Here is a 20,988-nt window from a genome sequence, read left to right as displayed (position 1 = left end):
AAGATAAGCCTCCACAGGTATTCATGCTCCCCATCAAAGTATATGAAAATCACCCACAGGCAGGATCCAGCCCATAAGTGGGAGGTTATTTTGTTTTGTTTTGTTTTTTAAGATCAACTGGTTTCCAATATTTAAAAATTAAAAAAAATATGACATAAATACTTGATTCTAACATCTATTGAAAATCAGAAAAATCTATCAGCTGTAGCCCAGTATCTGCCATGCAAACAATAGGAGCTGCTCTCACTGGACAGGGCATGTCCCCCTGGCCGCCACAGGCCCACCTTCATTGTACTCACAGTGTGTGGGCTTCCTGCCCCTCGGGATATGGCCTCTGCTTACCTTCCCAGTGCCTCCCTACTCTCCCTTTCAGTGCCTCCCAGTCCCCCCTGGGGTTTCTGCCTCTGGACAGGGCCTTCACTTAAACTGTCCCCTTGGCCTGGAACACTCTCCTGCCTCTGTTCCCCTCTCTATCTCCATTAGCCTGGCCTGGGTAAATCCTACTAATCCTCAAAGCATGAGTTTAAATGTCACTTCTACAGAAAAACTAACCATTCCTGGCACCTTGTCCTAGGAGAGTGCCCTACCTTTCCCCCATCATGCTGGTGATCTTTGGTTACTTGTGTTTCCTATGAACTCCCCAAGGGCAAGGACTAGTCTGATCTCTGTGAACGGCCACCAGCAATCAGCCTGACACAGAGCAGCTTTCTAAATACTTGCTGAATGAGGGAATAAACTTGCAACCTCTGGATTTTGTTTACATACACATCAGAAAGACAAGCTCTACCAGAGGGAAAAGATGCAGAAGCAAACAGAAATAATAGCATGGGACAGGCATCTGTGCAAGGTGTCTGTTCCGGGGACATGCTGAATAGTGTCACTGTTTGCCAAACACATTCCCCAGAGAGTCATGCTGGAGTGGAGCTTGGGGACTTGGGACTTGCAAGCATGCCTGCTACCAAGGAGGACTCTGGTTCATGGACGTGGGTGACCTGCCTAGTCACAAGGTCACCGCAGAGCAGGAGCATTCTAAATGTCAGAATAAGAATACGCCCAGTTCATGTACTTGCCCAAAGCTACAGCTACAGCATCCATCTCAGTATTGAAGAGTTTATTGAATGAGTAAAGGAGTAAGGGAATGAAGAGGCAAGACAGAGAAATGTCTGTGTCCCTCCCAAAATTCATATGTTGAAACCTAACCCCAAGCCGAGGACTCTAAGACATGTAGCCTCTGCAAGGTGATTAAGTAATAAGGGCAGAGTCTTTATCCGAAAAGACCTGAAAAAGGTTTCTCTCCCCATTTGAGGACACAGAAAGAAGGTGGCCACCCACAAGGCAGGAAGTGAGCCCTCTCCAGATCTGGCCCCCTGATCCCAGACTTCCCACCTCCAGAACCGTGAGAGGGGCAAACTGTCTTGTTTGTAAGCTGCCCAGCCTATGGCATCTGTTACAGCAGCCTGAGCTAAGACAGGAGCCCAGTGGCAGAAAGGACCTGACACTGATTTACAAGAGGAGAGCGTGATGAGGAGTTGGAACTAATCTTGAAAGGGGAAAGCTTAGCCTCTATGGAGGCAGATACTTATTTCCTTTTTTATTCTAGGAGGACAACAGTCGTATTCCTTGGCTTTAAAATGCATTTTTATGTTTAGGGGACACAGGCTGTCATTGTTACATTGCCTTTATTTTTGTCACACACACATAATGTTGACTTTTAGAATCTCAAAATATTTTAAAAACAAAAAGCAAAAGAGTCTTTAATGTGGGATCTCACTTTGGTAAGGAGACTATTTCGATGTGCTTGCGTTAATTATAGAAATCATCACGCATGTGACAACCACAAATGTAAAGTGTGAATTGTTTTTGTTTTTGCAAGAGAAAAACAAAACTATGGCCATAAACCCAAGAGGGTTGATAATGAAAGAGCAGAAGCAGATGCTTCTGAAGTGACCCGGGTCAGGTGAAGTATAAAAAGTCATAGAAAATAAAAAGTGTTAGCAAACATTCGAAATTATTTTTAAATGATAAATGTCATTCAGCTCCCACTAATCTTGCCATGCTTGACTCCTCAGCTTATAAAACCTTCCCTGGATGAGGCAGGAGCTGGCTCTAGGGTCGCTAGGCTCAGGCACTAAAGGGCCCTGTCCTCTCCCTACCTAAGCTCTTTCTGTCTTACTGTGATTTATAAAGAGAAGCATATATTTGGTCTTCTCCCATTTCTGGTACCCAGCTCCTAAAACCCTTGGAATTTCCTAAGTGATCAGAGTAATAAAAGTGTCTTGATATTCGCCACACCTGAGTTTAGGTTAATGAAGTGTCTTCTGGAAAGCACCTAAAAAGGGAGCTAGGTGGGGATCCCTGGGTGGCTCAGCGGTTTAGCGCCTGCCTTTGGCCCAGGGCATGATCCTGGAGTCCCGGGATCGAGTCCCGCATCAGGCTCCCTGCATGGAGCCTGCTTCTCCCTCTGCCTGTGTCTCTGCCTCTCTCTCTGTGTCTCTCATGAATAAATAAATAAAATCTTAAAAAAAAAAAAAGGGAGCTAGGTGCCAGTGGAGCCGACCAAGTGACCCAAAACCTCCAGAGAGGGGGCTGCAGACTGAGTTCTGACACCAAGGGCCAATGGTCTAAACAATAAACAACCCTGCCTTTGTAACCCCCAAAGGATGGGGTTCGGAGAGCTTCCAGATTGGTGCACCCATGGAGATTCTGGGAGAGTGCCGCCCTGGAGAAGGCAGGGAAGCTACGCCCCCTCCACATCTCTTACCCCGTGTGTCTCTCTCACCTGGCACTTCTGAGTTCTATCTTTTTATAATAAACCAGCATTCTCACCAGTCGACTGGCCCCCTGTGTCCTAAGAGCTGTTCTAACCAGATAACTGGACCCAAGGAGGAGGTGGTAGGAACCACTGATTTATAGCCAGTCAGCAGCGCAGATGACAACCTGGACTTGCAATTGGCATCTGAAGTGGGGACAGTGTTGTGGGACTGAGCCCTTACCCCGTGGGGTCTGACACTGTGTCCAGGTAGATGATGTGAGAATTGAGCTGAATTAGAGGACACCCAGCCGGTATCAGAGCATTGCCTGATGTGGGGAAAGAAGCTGCACATCAGAATCAGTGTCACAATCCTGCTCACACTCCCCGAGAACACAGCGTGCCCTGTTCTTAGCTGTGTAAGACATGCCCCCTACGTGGGTCTGCAAGCAGACAGACGCAGACAGACCCGGGTCCTGGTTTCAGCTCCATGTTTTTATGAGTCAATTCTATACCTCACCTCCCTCAGCTCCCACTTCCACAGCTGCGGAGGGGGGCTGCTCACAGAGTAGCTGTGAGGATTTGGATGGCATAAAAAATAAGCACTGTGCACTGTCATGTCTGCTCCTACCGCCAGCCTCCCCCACAGGGGTGCTGCTCACAGGGTTTGCCAGGTGTACTCTGTTCAAGCACCAGGCCGTGGTGGGCAGTGGGCATCCCCCCATCACCAGTGGTCCATCTCCTCCCTCCCTCTGGATCCTCCAGTGTACGTGGGAAGGCCATGCTGTTCTTCCCTCATCCTGGTGGCAGCAAGTCTGTGGACTCCATCCCCGTCCCCTCTCCCCAGGGCCACCACCTCTGTCCCTCTCTCCAGTCTCTGCTGGGTCCTCCCCTCCCTTCCTACCCTTCCCACTGCAGTCCACACCATCCCCACCCCCAGAGCCACCTCCTGACTTGGACCTGGCCACGTCACTCCCCTTCTCAAGGGCCACTGGGCTCCCTAGTTCCCCGGAATGAAGCCTACTGGGGCTCAGCAAACAGGCACCTCACCTCTCACACTCCCCACACAGGTTCTCCCCTCAGCCCTCAAGGTACTTGAATCCTGGCAGGGCCAGTCCTCATCTCAGGCCTTCTCTTCCATTATCCCTTTCTCTGCAATATCTTCTCTCCAAACCCCATTGTCACCTGCCTAACTCTTGCTCACCTGCAGAGCTCCATTTAGAGGCCACCTCTTTTGGGAAGTCTTCTTTGATCCCGCCCTCCCCACCCCAACCTGGGTGAGGCTTTCTTCCTTGTCAAGGCTACACAGCAAATCAACTGTTGAACCAGGATTCAAAAGTCAGGCCCTCCTGCTTCCAAAACAAGAAGATCACGCAATCACATATTTACTTAGGAAAAAAACACTGAGGCAAAGGAACAGAACATCTTGGAAAGATGCCTGAGCTGTAGTAAATGAAAACACCAAGCTGCAGAACAATGTTCATGGCATGATTCCGTTAAAAAAAAAAAACTATAGATGTCTATATAAGTTTGTATACGCAAAGAAGAAAGCCTCGATCAATACAAATTGGGCTGTTGACAACAGCTATTGGGTAGGTGGATCTGAACATTCCATAAGGTTTGAATTTGTTACGTATTCTTTATGTTCTAAAAAATAACCCCCCCAAATCAAACACAATTGAAGGAACTCAACAACTTTCCTCCAATAATAAGTGAAGGACCTGAGTGCTCAGGAATTCTGAGACACAGGGATGAGTATTTGGAGGCAGGACTCACCTCCAAATACCCTTGGTCCTGGAAGGGACCCGGGGAGCCGAGAGGATGGTGCACAATGAGAAGGGTCACAGTGGGTCAGTGAGCCACGCTTACCTTCCCCAGCAGCTCAGGCAGGCCCAGCAGCTGCCCGGTGAACACACCGATGCAGATGAAGATGGCAGTCACCTGCCCCAGAGCGCCACGGATCTCCTTGGGTGAGATCTCATTCAGGTACATGGGGAGCACGCTGAGCGAGATGCCTGTGAAGGAAACACGGCGGCTGAGAGGGCTGCCTTCTCTGAGGGAGGAGCACTCTGGTCAAGGAGAAGGCCTTCGTCCTCAAGGAAGACTGGTCAGAGCCCCTCCTGCCGTGCTCTGACAAGAACAACAGTGTAGCCACAACACCGCTCCCAGCATTCTGCACAGACTGCTGATGCTTTCACATGCCCTGCATCATTTCATCCATAAGGTGGGGCTTGGAGGTAAATTTCAGAGAAGCAGAAATAGATGATGATGGTGATGGTGGAGGTGAAGGTGGTGGTGGTGTTGGTGATGGAGGAGATGGTGATGATGGTGGTGGTTGGTGGTAATGATGATGGTTATGGTGGTACTGGTAGTGGCGGTGATGATGATGATGGTGATGGTAGAGATGGTGATGGTGGTGGTGGTGGTGGTGGTGGTAATGGTGGTGAGGGTGGTAGAGGTGGTATTGGTATTGGTGGTGATAATGATGGTGAAGGTGATGGTAGTAGAGGTGGTGGTAGTGGTGATGGTAGTGATGATGGTGATGGTGGTGAAGGTGGTGGTGGTAGTGATGGTGAGAGTGCAGTGCCAGTCCCAGGACAGGCGTTAATTGACATGTACTGAATGAGTCCCCATGACACTGTCACCATACTATTATTTATTTAATCCAGGCTGCAGAAAGGCCCAGTGGTGGGGCACCAGTGATTGGGACTTGCACACCCCAGCAGGCTGGTCCTTGGTTACAACTGTAGTCCATGGAAACAGGCCCCAGTGGCCAGCTGGATGGGGGCAGAGACTCCGAGAAGCGAGCAGAGGGCAGTGTGCCTCTGGCTCTTATCTAAAACATCAACAACAGTTCCAATGTACTGAGCCTGCCATAGCTTCCAGAATGCCTTCTCCCTCTTCAGGCTGCATGGCCTGATGGTACCCGAGGAGCAGTCAGGGGCACAACCCTTCACATGGGGCTAGCTTAGCTTTCCAATTCCTCCTAGAGTTCAATTTGAGCAGCAGCTTTCAGCTGTTGAAAGCAGAAAGGACCTCAGAAAATATTCTCTAGGGAAATCAGAGATGCTGAAGGAAATACTTTAGGGACAACTGGATATGTGCATTTTCCTACTGGGGTGCAGAAAAAATTGAGTCCAGTCCAAAGCATTTGACTAAATATAAGTCTTAACTTTTGAAAATTAAAATATGACACACATCCTTAAATTGCACAATGGAGTCTGGTGAATCATCACAAATGCACACAAATGCCTCTCATCTGTGCAAACCCCACCCAGGGCAAGAATCAACCTACACTGCCAGCACGGCAGAAGCCCCCCATCCTGTGCTTACTAGGAATCATCATCCTCCCTCTTCTCCCCAAAGGTCACTGCCAGCCCGCCTGCTATCACCAAAGCTCTGTGTATGGAATCATAGGTGATGCATTTCTTTTGTCTCTCATCTCTTTTGTGTTTCTCATGGATGTGAAATGCATCCATGTTGTAGCACGTAACTAATTTATTTTTATCATTGTGTAGTATTCCAATGTATGAGTGTATCACACTTCATCCTCCTTCCTATTGATGGACACTTCAGTGCTTTCTAGTTTGGGATTAACACTAAGAGTGCCCCATAAATATTCTTACACAAGTCTTCTGGCACACACGTATGCAAGTTTATATATATATATATACATATATATATATATAAACTATATATATACATGTATATATACAGCAATCATATGATACATTTGTTGGGTTTTAGAAAGCCAATTTCCCCGAATTATCATACCACTCTACACCTTTATGAGAGATGCATGAAATACACTTCGCTCCACATTTTTGCCAATATTTGACATTATTGTGGTCTTTTTAATTTTTAGCAGTTGTAGTTTTAATCTGCATTTCCTTAACTACTAGTGATATATTTTATTTTTTTAATTTATTTTATTTTAATCCCACTTAGTAACATACAGTGTTATATTAGTTTCTTGTGTATGATAAAATGATTCAACACTTTCATACGTCACCTGGTGCTTATCACAATAAATGCTCTCCTTAATCCCCAACATCTATTTCACCTATGCCCCACCCCTCTCCTCTCTGGTAACCACCATCAGTGCGTCCTCTATAGTTAAGAGTCTGTTTCTTAGTTTGTCTCTCTCTTTTTTCCTTTTTTGTTTCTCAAATCGCACATATGAGTGAAATCATATGGTACTTGTCTTTCTCTGACTTATTCTGCTTAACATTATACTCATTAGCTATATCCATGTTGTTGCTAATGGCAAAATTTCATTCTTTTTGATGATTGAATAATATTCCATATATATATTCATCTACTGAGGGACACTTGGGCTGCTTCTATAATTTGGCTATTGTAGATAATGCTGCCATAAACATAGGGGTGTATGTATCCCTTTGAATTAGTGTTTTTGTATTTTGTATTTTGGGGTACTCAGTAGTGCTATTACTGGATCATAGGGGAGTTCTATTTTTAACTTTTTGAGGAATACTAATGTGATTTTATATCTCTTTTGGCCATTTTTGTGAAGATACCTGTTCCATCTCTCAGCTATTTTTGTAAGAGGTTTTTTTGTCCTTTTACTTTGGTTTGTAAGAGTTCTTAATGTATTCTGTATGGAGCCCTTTGCTAATTTCATTCACTGAAAATATTTTCCTGCTCTCTCTGGTTCGTCCTTTCATTAATGGTGATTTTTTTTTTTTGTATAAAGTCTTTAATTTTATGTAGTCCAATTTATGAATTCTTTTACTTTAGTGCTTTTCTGTCCTGTTTAAGAAATCTTCTCCTATCCTCATATGGTGGAAATATATTGTATGTTATCTTTTGGAATATTTGCCGTTTTATCTCTCATCTTAGAGCCACAATCCATCCACCTGGGATTGATTGTGTGTATGACGTAAAGCAGTATTCTAGTTTCATTTTTAATGGAATTAAAATGTCAGAGTGCCAATAAAGATGCAGCATTTGCCATCCTGGACGGTGCAGTCTGTACTTTATCCCTAACACAATTCTCCGAAGAGGAGCAGCAGCAGAAAATACACATATGAACACTGAACCATAAGCCTCTGCTTTACATAAACAGCTAAGCTGGAGAAATAATTACTTAAGCTATCACTGTAGAAATTTCATGACTGTATACATAAGTAAAGAAGGGGTTCTTTTATGGTTGCCAAGATGATTACTTCCCTTCCTTGTTACCCCAGGATTCCATGTTTCTGGAAAGATGTGACACATAGAAACATTCTGTTTTAAACAAATCTCACATAAAATTTTCCAAGCACAAAAACACAGGTGCATACCAACATCTGCTCATCTTGGAGTCTCCAGGCCCCATAAGGCTCCTGAGGCCTGTTCCCATTAAGCACAATCACAGCCGAGGACCAGCCTGCCAGGGTCTGCAGTTCCTAACCACTGGGGACCCCAAGTGACCTGACATCATCTGCTGAAAAGATACTCCTTCCCTTCAGCTCTCCAGCTACCCCCTTGCCATAAGTAAGTGTCCATATATGTATGGGCCAACTTCAGAAGTCTTGTTCCTATCCCATTGATCTATTTTTCTATCTTTGCCCCGATCTGCACTGTCTGAACCACTGTAACTCTCTAAAGTGTTGATATCCAGATTAAGTGTCCCCATTTTTCTTCTTCTGGAAGATTATCTCATGAATTCTCAGCAGTCTGCATTTCCATATAAATTTTAGAAGCAGCCTGCAATTTCTATTTTACAAAACCTGCTTGGATTTCCATGGCACCTATAGATCAATACAGAGGGAACATCTTTATCATGTGCAGTCTTCCAATTTATGAACACAAAATACCTCCCATTTATGTGTCTAATTTCTCTATATAATATTTTATAGATTTTGTATAGATAATAAGGAAATGAGACATCGTACATTTCCCATTAGACTTATTCTTAGGCATTTAATGATTTTTTATAACATTTTAAATGGTATGGTTTATAAATTTCATTTTCTACATAAGAAAACAATTTTCTACATAAGAATGCAACTTTTTGCGTATTGACCTTATACAGGAAGATGACACTGCATTTACAAATTGCACCGCAAGTATACAGGTACGGCGACCTTTTATCCAGAGACTCTGGTAGCCAAATCCACTCACTTATTCTGAAGTTTATTTATAGGTTCTCTTAGATGTTTTAAACATCCATGACATCTGTGACAGATGACAGTTTTAGTTCATCTTTTCCAATCTTTATATCTTATATTTAAAAATTTTTTGTTTGCCTCATTGCATTAGCTAGGACCTCCAGTAATATGTTAACTCAGAGTGGTGACAGCATGTATCTTGTCTTGCTCCCAAGCTCAGAGAAAAACCTATAAACACATTAGTGCTGAATATGTTGACTGCTGTAGGTTTTGGAAGGTAGCCTTCATTAGTTTAAGAAAATTTCCTTCTGGGGATCCCTGGGTGGCTCAGCAGGATCAAGTCCCACGTCGGGCTCCCTGCATGAAGCCTGCTTCTCCCTCTGCCTGTGACTCTGCCACCCCCCCCCCCACTCTCTCTCATGAATAAACAAATAAAATCTTAAAAAAAAAATAATTGGGTAAAAAAAAAAATTTCCTTCTATTCCAAGTTGGCTAGACGTGTTTTTACTTTTCTTTCCCCATAAATAGATATTGAACATTATCAAATGGCTTTTCTGCATATATCAAAATAATCATATGAGTTTGTCTAAAATGGATTCTGTAAACATGGTGAATTACCTTGATTCATTCTCAAATGTTAATCCAATTTTCTATCACTGGAATAACTCAGCCAGATCTCGACATATTATTTTTTTAAGTTTTATTGTTGAAATATTGTTATGTTTATTGTTGAAACTGTTTGCTAATTCTTTATTTAGGATTTTTATATCTATGTTCCTTAATGATATTGGCCTGTATTTTTTTTCCTATAAAGTTCTTAATAGGATATGGTATCAAGGATATGCTCATCTTATAAAATGAGTTGGGAAATATTTATACAGAGTTGGCATTGTTCTCTCTTAAATATTTATACAGAGTTGGCATTGTTCTCTCTTAAATTGTTCTCTCTTAAGTCTCTCTTAAGACTTGAACCTCTTTTGTTGGAAGGTTTTTAATTGTGTGTTCAACTTATTTAATAGAATGGGACTATTCAGATACTCCTTTTTTTTTTTTTTTTTTTACATAACTATTGGTTACGTTTTTTCCTTCTAGGCAACTGTACATTTCATTTATGTTTTCAAATATATCACATCACGATATATTCTTATCTTTCTAGTGTTTCAGGATCTATTTAATTCCTAATATTAGCTATTAATTCCTTCTCTCCTTGTAAACAGTTTCACAAACAGTTTATCCATTTTATTCATCTCTTATATAACTTAACTTTGGCCTTGCTGATACTCTCAAATGAAAATCTCCTTTCTAATTTCTTGAGATGGAAACTTAGGTCATTGATTTTTAGCCTTTCCTGTTTTATATATTTGCATTTGAGCTTATAAATTTTACCCAGAACATGGCTTTAGCTAGCTGTATTCCACAAGCCTGGATATGTCTTAAGTAGTATTTTCACTATCATTTAATCCAAACTATTTTAAAATTTCTATCATGACTTCTTTTTGTCCCTCTGATTACTCAGAAGTACACAATCTTTAGTGTACATGCCACTTACATCTTAATATCCAAATATATGAGAATTTTCCTTTTTTTTGTAATTAGCTTCTGACTTAATTCTATTGTGGTCATGGAACAGAGCCTAATTTTAATCCTTTGAACTGTGTTGAGACTTGCTTTATGGCTCATCATATGATCAGTTTTTATAAATGGCCCATGAATGCTGAAAAGGAATGCGTGTTTTACACCCAGAGGTTTATGTTCCACATATATTAATTAGCTCATATTTGTTCACTGTGTCGCTCAAACCTTCTACTACTGATGTTTTTGTCCACTTGTTCTATCAGTTACTGAAACGGTATTTCTCATTTTAGTTTGGCTAATTTTTAATTCATACTCATTTTCAGTTTACACATTTTGATACTTTATATGATGTGCATGTCAACTTTAGAACTGAAAGTTTCATCATCATGAAATCTCTCTCATGCCTCCAGGCCTCCTTCTTGCCTTAAGATCTACTTAGTCTAGGGGCACCTGGGTGGCTCAGTGGTTGAGCATCTGCCTTTAGCTCAGGACGCAATCCCAGGGTCCTGGGATCGAGTCCTATATCAGGCTCGCCACAGGGAGCCTGCTTCCCCCTCTGCCTGTGTCTCTGCCTCGCTCTCTGTGTCTTTCATGAATAAAAAAAAATCTACTTAGTCTGTAATCAGTGTTGCAGTACTGGATTTATGAGCATAGGGTTTTCCTATGATTTTATTTTTAATCTTCCTATATCTTTATATCTAAGCTATATCCAAGGCAACCATTTTTACCTTTTAATTGGAGTATTAAGTCTATTTATGGATATGCTTGTGTTTAAATATAACATCCTACCATTTGCTATTCTATGTGGCACTCTTCTATATTCTGTTTTTTTAAGTCTTTATTTAAATTCAATTTAAGTTGGAATATATTGTTTTCTCTCTTCTCTTGCCTTCTTCTGGATTAAGTATTTTTAAGTCATTTGATTTTTCTATGTTATTTTCTCTTCTTTTAATAATTGCTCCAGAAATCATTTCATGAATCCGTGTTTTAGTGAAATCTAATATAAATTGTACTTTTATTATTTCCTGGACAACGCAAAGAATTTAATACACAGCAACTTCTCTTATTGCCTTCCTGATTCACATGCTATTTTAATTGCATATTTTAATTTTTTTCTTTTCACACACACATAATATACATAGACACAGATACTCAGACACACATACACACATGGATACACATACATATACACACAGACTCAGACACACACACACAGAGACACACCCCTATATAGTATCTGAACATTGTCAGGTAGCTTTGTTGCTATCTGTACTGTACTTGTGAGGAAATGGAAGCTCAGAGGGGTAAAGAAATCTGTCTAAGGTCACCCAGCTGGTAAGAAGCAGGGCTGAGGCCAGAATCCACCCTTCTGAACACCTCACATGCTCTTTGTCAGGTTAAAATTGGACTCAAATCAGTAATGATAAATATTATTCGTGTTTTTGCTAGTTTCCTACTGTAACTGTAACAAACTGCCACAAACTTAGTGATGTAAAACAACATAAACTCATTATCACACAGTTCTGGGGGTCCAAAGTCTAAAATGGGACTTTGGCTAAAATCAAGGTGATAGCAGGCCTGTGATCCTTCTGGAGGCTCTAGGGGAAAGTCTGCTTCCTCACCGTTCCCAGCTTCCAGAGACACCTACACCCCCTGGCTCATGGTCCCTCCCTGCCTCTGTATCACTACAGCCTCCGCTCTTACCCTCATGTCTCCTTTCTCTGGCTCTGACTCCTCCTTCCTCTTTCACCTATCAGGGCCCCTGTGATTTTATGGGACTCACCTGGATAATCCAGGGTAAACTCGCCACCTAAGGTCCTTAACTTAATCATATCTACAAAGTCCCTTTGCCATGTAAGCTAGTTCCAGGGGTGAGGATGTGAACATCTTTGAGGCATTAGACAGGATTATGATAGATAATAAATAATATGCTTATAAGAGCAGCCCACACCCTTGCTGGGAGCCCGTGCTGGGACATAACTGGCGGGGAGGTCCTCGGGTAATGTACACATGAGCTGACCCCACCAGAGAGAGGGCTGGTGCTTCTGCCCTATAGTCTTACTTCAGAATCACCTATTCTGTGATGTTTAATGAGTGAGCAATACAGCTGTGTGTGGCATGTGAGGTGCAGAAGCTTTAAGAGAATATTCAAGATAGTAGCTCCAAAAAGTACAAAAAGGAGCCAAGACAGACTTTTAGAGCTGGTAGCGACCTCAGCTACTAGAGTCCAATCCTCCTTGCTTTCTAGATGACATTACCAGCCCAGAGAGGTGAAATGGTGGTCCTACAGTCACCTGTCAAGTCACTGGTAGAACCAGAACTTAAAGTCACATCCTTGACCCTGATTTCATGTTCTTTCCACGTCAGATGCTTCTCTAAATGCTCCTGCTCAAATCTGTCCACCGAGACCAGCTAATTCGGTAGATGAGCTTGTCCACGGGAGAGCTCCTAGTGCAGTGGACATGGACTTGCACCTGGGGAGTGTGTGGTCCTGGGAGGGCTTGGCAGGGACCTGTCCAATGCAACCTTCCACAAACACAAAACCCCTCTGTACTCTTCTACTTTGACTTTATAATCTGCATGGATTTTTTTTTTTCTCTCACACCATGCTGCATCAAGTTGTTTCAATGTAAAAGTGTGTTTATCTGTTTTCCAAGCTTTTTAGAGGAAGGACATTTGGGGAAGGTGTCCTGGGTTTCTACTATGGTCCCAAATACTGCCCACAAACCTAGCTTGAGCAGCATAGCCTTCCAAAAATCCTCCAGACTTATTACTTGGCTTTCAATTATTTATTACAAGCAGGACAGCCAGTTCATCTCCTGGCCAGCAATTTTCCCTTCTTTCTGACCAATGGCCTTACTTTAAATGCCTGCAAGTCCCTGTCTCTGCTTTGAGAGGGTTTGATGAGAATTAGTGACACAAAGCCTGCATGTCTTGGTCTACCTCCAATAGGCTAGGCTCCAGAAGTCAGAGGAGTCAGGTTTTTTTTTCTCCCCTCCTTCTTTTTACCCTTTTTTTTTTCCTGTTTCTTTTTGAAAAACTTATCAGAAAAGGGTCCTAACAGACATCTGACTTGAATATGGGGCTTTATAAAAATGGCACCTCTCTTCTATTCCAGCTTATTTTTAACAAAGGAAACTCAGAGAGAGACGTTCTGTGCAGTAAGTGTCGCCTTCCCCCAGAATAGGTGGAGAGACAAAACAACTGGAAAGAGGCTAATGGATAAAATCTAAACCTGCCCAAAAGGGAGGCCCTCAGGAGCCTCTGGTGGGCATCTCCCCCAGCCTTTGTTCTAAGCAGACAGGGCTTCTGAAACCAGACATTTCTGTCCACACCCAGGATCTGTACTTTATCAGCTGAGAATAAAAATAATGGCACCAATTATGGCAATGATCCCAACACCATTCCTGGCATTAGGGGAAGGCACTGTAGGCCTGGAAAGAACGAAGTGCTTGCCACATGCTTCCCATCAGTTAATTGTTGCATACCCCACCAGAGAGGCCTTCTGATTAAGCCCCTTTGCCAAGTCAGGGAAAGAGGCTAAGACAGCAAGACAGAATGCTGCTGTGTGGCCCCACAGGTTCACACCCCTGGAGTCTGCATCCCTGGGGCTTAGGTTCCTCTGACATCAATGATGCCCCTGGTCATGGATGGGACTTGGCTTGGCCAGTGGGACACTGACAAATGTGCCATGAGCAGTGACTCAGAAAGTGCTTGCCTGTGGAGTCTCGCTCCCATTAGCACTCTGCAGCACTCTGAGAATCCCCCTACCACAGGCTGAGAGATCACGGGGAGCAGAGATGAGCTGGCCCTGCTGGGATCCTCTGAGACCAACCCAGTGGCCAACAACCAAACAAGTGAGTGAGATCATCTGCAATACCCCCACTGCTAACTGCTCTGCAGCCCACCACAGCAGAGAGCAGTGGAGCTGGCCCACATTAGAACACCCCACCAGGGACAGCTCGGTGGCTCAGTGGTTGGGTGTCTGCCTTTGGCTTGGGGAGTAACCCCAGAGTTCTGGGATGGAGTTCTGTATTGGGCTCCTTGCATGGGGCCTGCTTCTCCTGTCTCTGCCTCTCTCTGCCTCTCTCTGTGTTTCTCATGAATAAGTAAATAAAATCCTTAAAAAAAAAAAAAAAAAAAAAAGAACTGTCCCACCAGCTCACAGAACTATAAGCTCAACACAAAGGTTATTGCTTTAAGCCATTATGTTTCAGGTGCTTTTTTTTTTAATGTAGCAAAATCTAACTGATACAAAGTAATGAAATTAAGCCAGGTGAGTGGGAAAACCCAGTCAGTGTAGAATGTACAGCCCTCAGCCTTAACCACTTTACTGTCCCATGTATCTAAGCCTCAGTGTCCTTGATGCAAAATGACAAAATAACAGTCCTTCAGCATTAGCAGGAGATCAGAGCAGAGGAAACCACCAACATGACTGGTTAATCATAAAACACCACATAAACTCCAAGCATTAGGGAGACAGAACATGAAGACTCCTAACTCTGGGAAACGAAGGAGTGATGGAAGGGGAGGTGGGCGGGGGGCGGGGGTGACTGGGTGACGGGCACTGAGGTGGGCACTTGACGGGATGAGCACTGGGTGTTATGCTGTATGTTGGCAAATTGAACACCAAGAAAAAATAAATTTCTTAAAAAGAAAACTCCAAGCATTATTCTTACAAATGAACATTTCTATAGCTAACTCCTTCCTACTTGAATACTGAGACAGAGGAATAATTTTACCCCAAGTCTGGTTATAACTAATCTGGAAATACTTCCTGCCATCCAAGCAGGTAAGGGACAGGAAGTCTTTTCCCCTGCCTTCCTCAGGCACTCACTCTCCTGCTCACCTGTCCCTGATGTACACTTGTTGTACAGCTCACTGCTGAAGCCTGGTGCTCACTCTCATTGTGCGGGAATCAGCAAGGAAGGGAATTAGCCTTTAATGAGCTCACAGGTTCCAACTGCATTTGGCAGATTTTATATATATATATATAAACCTTATGACAACCCTTATGACAGCCCTTCAAAGTAGGTATTGTTATTTCCATTTTACAAATGGGGAAACCAAGGCCCAGAGCCATTAAGCAACTTGTCAGAAGTCAGTCACTGGCAAGCAGCAGAGCTCAGACACAAAGGTAGGGATTTCTAATCCAAAAGCTTGCATTCTTTCCACAAATGCCTACAGGTAATACCTTACAGACTTGCGGTATTTAGAAAGAAAGCAAGGTCGGTTGGTTGGTTGGCTGATTTTAGCAATGTATTTTGAGGTTCCTACTCTCTCACACCCCACAGCCAGCAACCGGCTGCACCTCGCTGCCATGGCTATCTCCCCTGGACAGTTGGCTCCCTGATTTCACTCCTGCCCTCCTCTACATTCTTCTCTACACAGAAGCAGGAGGAATCCTATTGAAACACAAAACCAACTCATGTCACATTCCTCTCAAACCTCCTCTGGCTTTCCATGGCCCTCAGCACAAATCCTACAAGGCCCTACGTGATATGACCGGCCCCTCTTTAACCTCATCTGCAAACACTCTCTCCCAACTCACCAAGCTCCAGCCATGATTTAATGTACCAAACATGACTCCCACCTCAGGGCCAATACACTCTTCTCTTGGCCAATATCCCAAGCCCCCTGATACTCACTTGGTTCTCACTGTTGGTTCATTCCAGTCTTTGCTCATATGCAAAGGACTGCACTGAGCAGTCCTCCCTGACTGGCCTATCTAAAATAGTCCACACTATCCCCCTGTCCTGCTTCATTTTTCTCCTAGGGCTTGCCCCCACCTACCTTATGTGTCTAGTTATATCTGTCCATGCACTGGCATGTAAGCTGCAGGGGTAGGGACTGGGGGATTTCATTCACCACTGTGTCCCTAGCATGGAGAAGAATGCCAGGCACAGCAGATGCTTCAAAAATGAATGCTCAGTGAATATATGAAAGAATAAATAAGCCAGAAGCCCAAACAGGAAATAAAACCATCATTAAAAACTCCCTGGGAACCACAGATGAGCTTGGAATATGAAGTTTATAGTGAAGATGACAAAGCAAAAGTTATGGAACTGACTTGGGTCTTTCCCACTCAGTGTTTCTCAATTAGTATGATAGACCCCATGAGTGGTCCATCTAATGGGACTGGCCTCTTTTATGCAGACTTTTTTGCATCTTTGGTCCCTGGTAACTCCATACTAGAGGAAGCCCAGTCATGTGACAGCTCTGAACTCCACTCAAATTCAAAACACCCCTGAGTAATGTGTTGCTACCCCTGTCCAGCCATGGTGAAGGCTCACCTCCATCCACGCCCATGATGAAGCGTCCCACAATGAGCATTTCGAAGGCTCCTGCCTGGAGAGAACAGGCCATCAGCAACGCAGCAGAAATTGCAAACCCATTGTTGACCAGCAGAGTGTACTTCCTAGAAAAAAAAAATGGGTGGTTTGATGAGGAGGCCCACCATGAGGATGTCAACCAACTCATCACAGGAGCAGGGGTAAGGCCCTTCAGAATGATCAGCAGAGCCAGACTCAGGCACAGTGGGAAGAGCACTGGCCTAAGGGTCAGGAACAGGGGCCAGAGCCCCAAGGGCCCCCACTGGCACCCTTGGCTGTGTGACCCTGAGCAAGGCACTTCCTCCCTCTGGGTTCACCACTGGGGCTGATTAGATCACCTTCAAAGGTGCTTTCATGATCTATAAATTCCCTGATGCACTACTGTATATTATCAATTCCTTATTGCCTGCCTGCCTGCCTGCCTTCCTGCTTGCCTTTCTTCCTTCCTTCCTTCCTTCCTTCCTTCCTTCCTTCCTTCCTTCCTTCCTTCCTCCCTCCCTCCCTCCTTCCCTCCCTCCCTCCTTCCCTCCCTTCCTTCTCTGCAGTTCATGTAACAATGCTTCTTATAAATGATGACCTCTTCAATTTGATGAACTACAGCACTATCTGTGAGGTTGAACTAATCCCCTTGAACACAGTCAGCCAAATTCCTATGGCAATAATACTATTAGCTGCTTTGTGCCAGGATTACTATCACTATTCTGTGAACATATCCCCAAAACGTCATAGTTGAGAAGTGTGACCTGTTTGGGGGTCTGGAGACCTGGATCCCTGCACCAGTTGTAGGTTTTATGAGCTAGGTGACTGTACTTGATTGTGTTTTCCTTTCCTTATTTATAAAACAATCGTAATAGCTCACATTTACTGAACTCTTGCTATGTGATAAACCCTGTTCTAAGCACTTTACATGAATAGCTCATTTGCCACTCAAAATGATCCTATGAGGTAGGTACTTTATTTATCTCTATTTTATAGATAAGCTAACCAGAATATAGACAAATTGGAAATTTATTTTGTTATACAACTAATGAGTCAAGAAGCTGGAGAAACACATCATAGCTTCTCCACAGGATATTTTTCCCCTAATAATTCAATGAGTTCATAAATATTGAATTATTTTCTTAAAAAAAAAAAAAAACTAGGGACTTAAAAGGGACTTTGTTATTACCTTTAGGAATTAGAGCCCTTAAATTCCAGGCCAGGGCTCTTCACACTAGTTTTTACATATCTCAAACTTTCCATTAAACTTTTACCCCTTCCTACATCTTCTTGGGGAATCCCAAAGCTAACTACTTTCACAGCTCAGTGATGATGGTACAAGGACTGCTCACTGCAACATCTTCTATGTTGGTGAACAACTTTCAATGGTGAACAACTGTAAACAACCCAAGTGTCCTTTAGCAAAGGACTATTTAAATAAATTATGATACATCAAAAAAAATAAATTATGATACATCTATATGAAGGCACATTATGCACACAGTAAAGCACAAGTGGCTTTCTATATTCTGATATGGGAAGATCAAGATATATTGTTAGATGAAAAGAGCAAGGTACAGGACTTTATGTAGAATATGCAACAATTTGTGCAATAAAGAAGTGTGTGTGTGTGTGCACGCACATGTATGCATGCATGCAAAGACAGACACAAACCTTGAAAGAGATACACAATAAAGTGGCATCACAGATTGCCTCTAGGAAGGAGATCTGACTGAAGAGAAATGCAATGGAAACTTTCTACTTTACATTCATTTCGTCCTTCTGAAAGTTATACCATACAAATGTATTAATTATTCAAAATATAAATACAATATCACTGTCAAAAATTAATTTAAATAGATGTCAAGATGAGGGGAAAATTATGATTTAGCCAAGACTTAAAATAGAAATTCCAATCTAGGCTGACCTCCCTTATTTTGATGCAGAAGGTCACAGAGTCAGGCTTCAATAAGATGAACCTAAAGGTACTAATTAGTGAGACCTCAAAGCATAGTGCGAATATCCTAGTGCCCCACGTCTGTGCACTGTTCACAGCCCTTCCCTTCAGTCTTCTGAGGAACTGACATGTCAGCAGTAAGAAGAGAGCAGGGTGGTGGTGGGCAGACCTGCACTCTCACAGCAAGAGCTTTCACCAGCGTATCCACTTAGCCAATATTTAGTGAGTGCTAGACAATGGCTTTACCATCGGGAGGAAGTCATCTCTGTCCTCATCCTCATGGGGTTTTAAATCTAGTTAGGAACACAGAAAAATAAACTGTCACACAGAAGTCACTTAGAAGTAAAGAAGGGCACCTGGGAGTCTCAATTGGTGAAGCACCTGCCTTCAGCTCTGGTCATGATCCCAGGGTCCTCAGATGGAGTCCTGCATCAGGCTCCCTACTCAGTAGGGAGTCTGGATCTCCCTCTCCCTCTGATTCTCCCCTGCCCCCACTGGTTCTCTCTCTCTCTCTCTCTCTCTCTCTCTCTCTCTCTCTCTCTCTCTCTCTCTCCCTCTCTCAAATAAAAATTTAAAAAAGGAGTAAAGATACTGGGGCTGAGAGTATGTACGTGGGACCTGTGCCTCTCAATTGCCTGTCTATCCAGGGAATCCTTTCTCTGCTCTCCTGTCTCAAAGGGAACTACATTTCCCAGACTCCCTTGCTTCCCAGCTCTCTGGTAGGATTGGCCAATGAGAGGCCGCTCTTACTCTCCCCTGGGGAAAAGAGGCTGGGTACCTCCCTCCTGTCTCCCTGCTTCCACTGCAGCAGGTACATCTGCTCTGTGGCCCCAGCCTTCTCTGTGGTGTCAGCAACCTGCCCCCCTCCACCAAGTGGGCCTGGCTCATGGGCTCCAGGAGTGCTGCCCCTGCCTTTTGGCCTTCCATCTCAGGTTTGGTAGCAGCTTGTCTGTGAAAAAGTGATTTCTCACAAGCCAAAATGTTCTCCCTGTAGCTCCTCTCTGGCCCCAGTTCTACTCCTTGAGACCTCACAGCACAAATCCCTGTGGGTGTAGGGTCCAGTGTAAGTCAAGTTTGTGAAGAGGTTGTTGCGAGAGGGGAGGCAAGAGAAGAATGTTGAGGCCAGACTCAGAAGGTTCTTGGATATTGAGCAAAACAATAGGTTTCATAACCCACAGACAAAGAGAAATAAAAGACTTGATCAGAAATTACACCTTGACTCCTATGCCCCTGCTCCAGATAAATTGGACCTTTGACGCTAGAAAGATAATCGTGATATTGGTAGCAATAATGCTGGCATTGGTTGGTGATTCTCAAGGCTGGCTGCTCATCAGATCCACTAACAGCGCATAAGAAGAGAGACTCTTGGGTCCATCCCTAGAGAATCTCAATCCTTGATGCAGACTCAGCAAGAGACCTTTAGAAGAGTCGAGGAAGAGCATGGCTTTTACATAAATTATCTCATTTCATCTTTTACACCTGTATCCTGCAGCTTTTGTGAACTGGACAATTCACAGAGGATGAGGTGGAGGTGTTACAAGGTGGGGGGCCCCCGGCAAGTGGCTAAAACTGCCCCCAAAAGGTAAGAGCCACTGGCTATCCACTACCAGAGAGAATCCACTCCTCTACTCCATCGTTCCCATACGACCACAGCTACTGTGTCTTGGCCCTCTTCCCTCTGCAGCCACTGTCCCTGTCTCAGCTTCCTTTTAGAGCGAAACTCCTTAAAGAATATGGTCTGCTCACCTCCCCTTCTTTCCTTGTCCCACTCTGGTTAGATCATTGGTAGCACTCCCCGGAGACTGCCTTTGTGAAGATCATCGGGAACACACACTCTGACACACACAACTGACAACGCTGTCTCCCCCAGTACAGCCTCTCAGCAGCATCTTATATGGTTGACTGTGCACTCTTTCTGGAAACAGACATCTTGGGACATCTGGGATCCTGTCCTCTCCTGTTTTCTCCCCAGTCTTGAGGCTGGTTTGTCCTCCTCTCTCTCTACACTCTCCTCCCTGAGTGATCTCACCTAGTCCTGTTACCTTAATTGGCAACAATTCCCAAATATATCTCTGGCCGTGACTCATCTCAACCCAGACTTACATGTCCAACTGCCTCCTAGACATTTCCACTTGCATGTCCAGCAGGCATCTCCAGCCATGCATATTTAAATTGGAACTCTTGAGCTCCCACTACTAACCACCCCCAACAAATGAATCCAAACCCCTCTTTCCTCAGTCTTCCCCATCTGAGTAAATAAAGCCTCCACTCTCTAGTGGCTTA

The 20,988-nt window shown here is 43.7% G+C and overlaps 1 protein-coding gene across 10 annotated transcripts in view; it reads right to left on the bottom strand.

Moving 5' to 3' along the window:
• The window catches only part of SLC2A9 (solute carrier family 2 member 9), a 226,976-nt gene that overhangs the window by 128,692 nt on the left and 77,296 nt on the right, over positions 1–20,988 (bottom strand). For all 10 annotated transcript variants that reach the window (XM_072737784.1, XM_072737785.1, XM_025998312.2 and 7 more), the window contains 2 exons: positions 16,731–16,855; positions 4,619–4,764 (listed from right to left, as the gene is read on the bottom strand). In XM_072737784.1, coding sequence (XP_072593885.1) covers positions 4,619–4,764; positions 16,731–16,855 — 271 coding nt within the window. The remainder of the gene's footprint in view (positions 1–4,618; positions 4,765–16,730; positions 16,856–20,988) is intronic.

Source organism: Vulpes vulpes, chromosome 14, assembly GCF_048418805.1.
Source record: "Vulpes vulpes isolate BD-2025 chromosome 14, VulVul3, whole genome shotgun sequence".
NCBI classification, from domain to species: domain Eukaryota; kingdom Metazoa; phylum Chordata; class Mammalia; order Carnivora; family Canidae; genus Vulpes; species Vulpes vulpes.
Note: the sequence above shows the minus strand (reverse complement) of the source record. Positions and strands in the feature narration are given on the sequence as shown.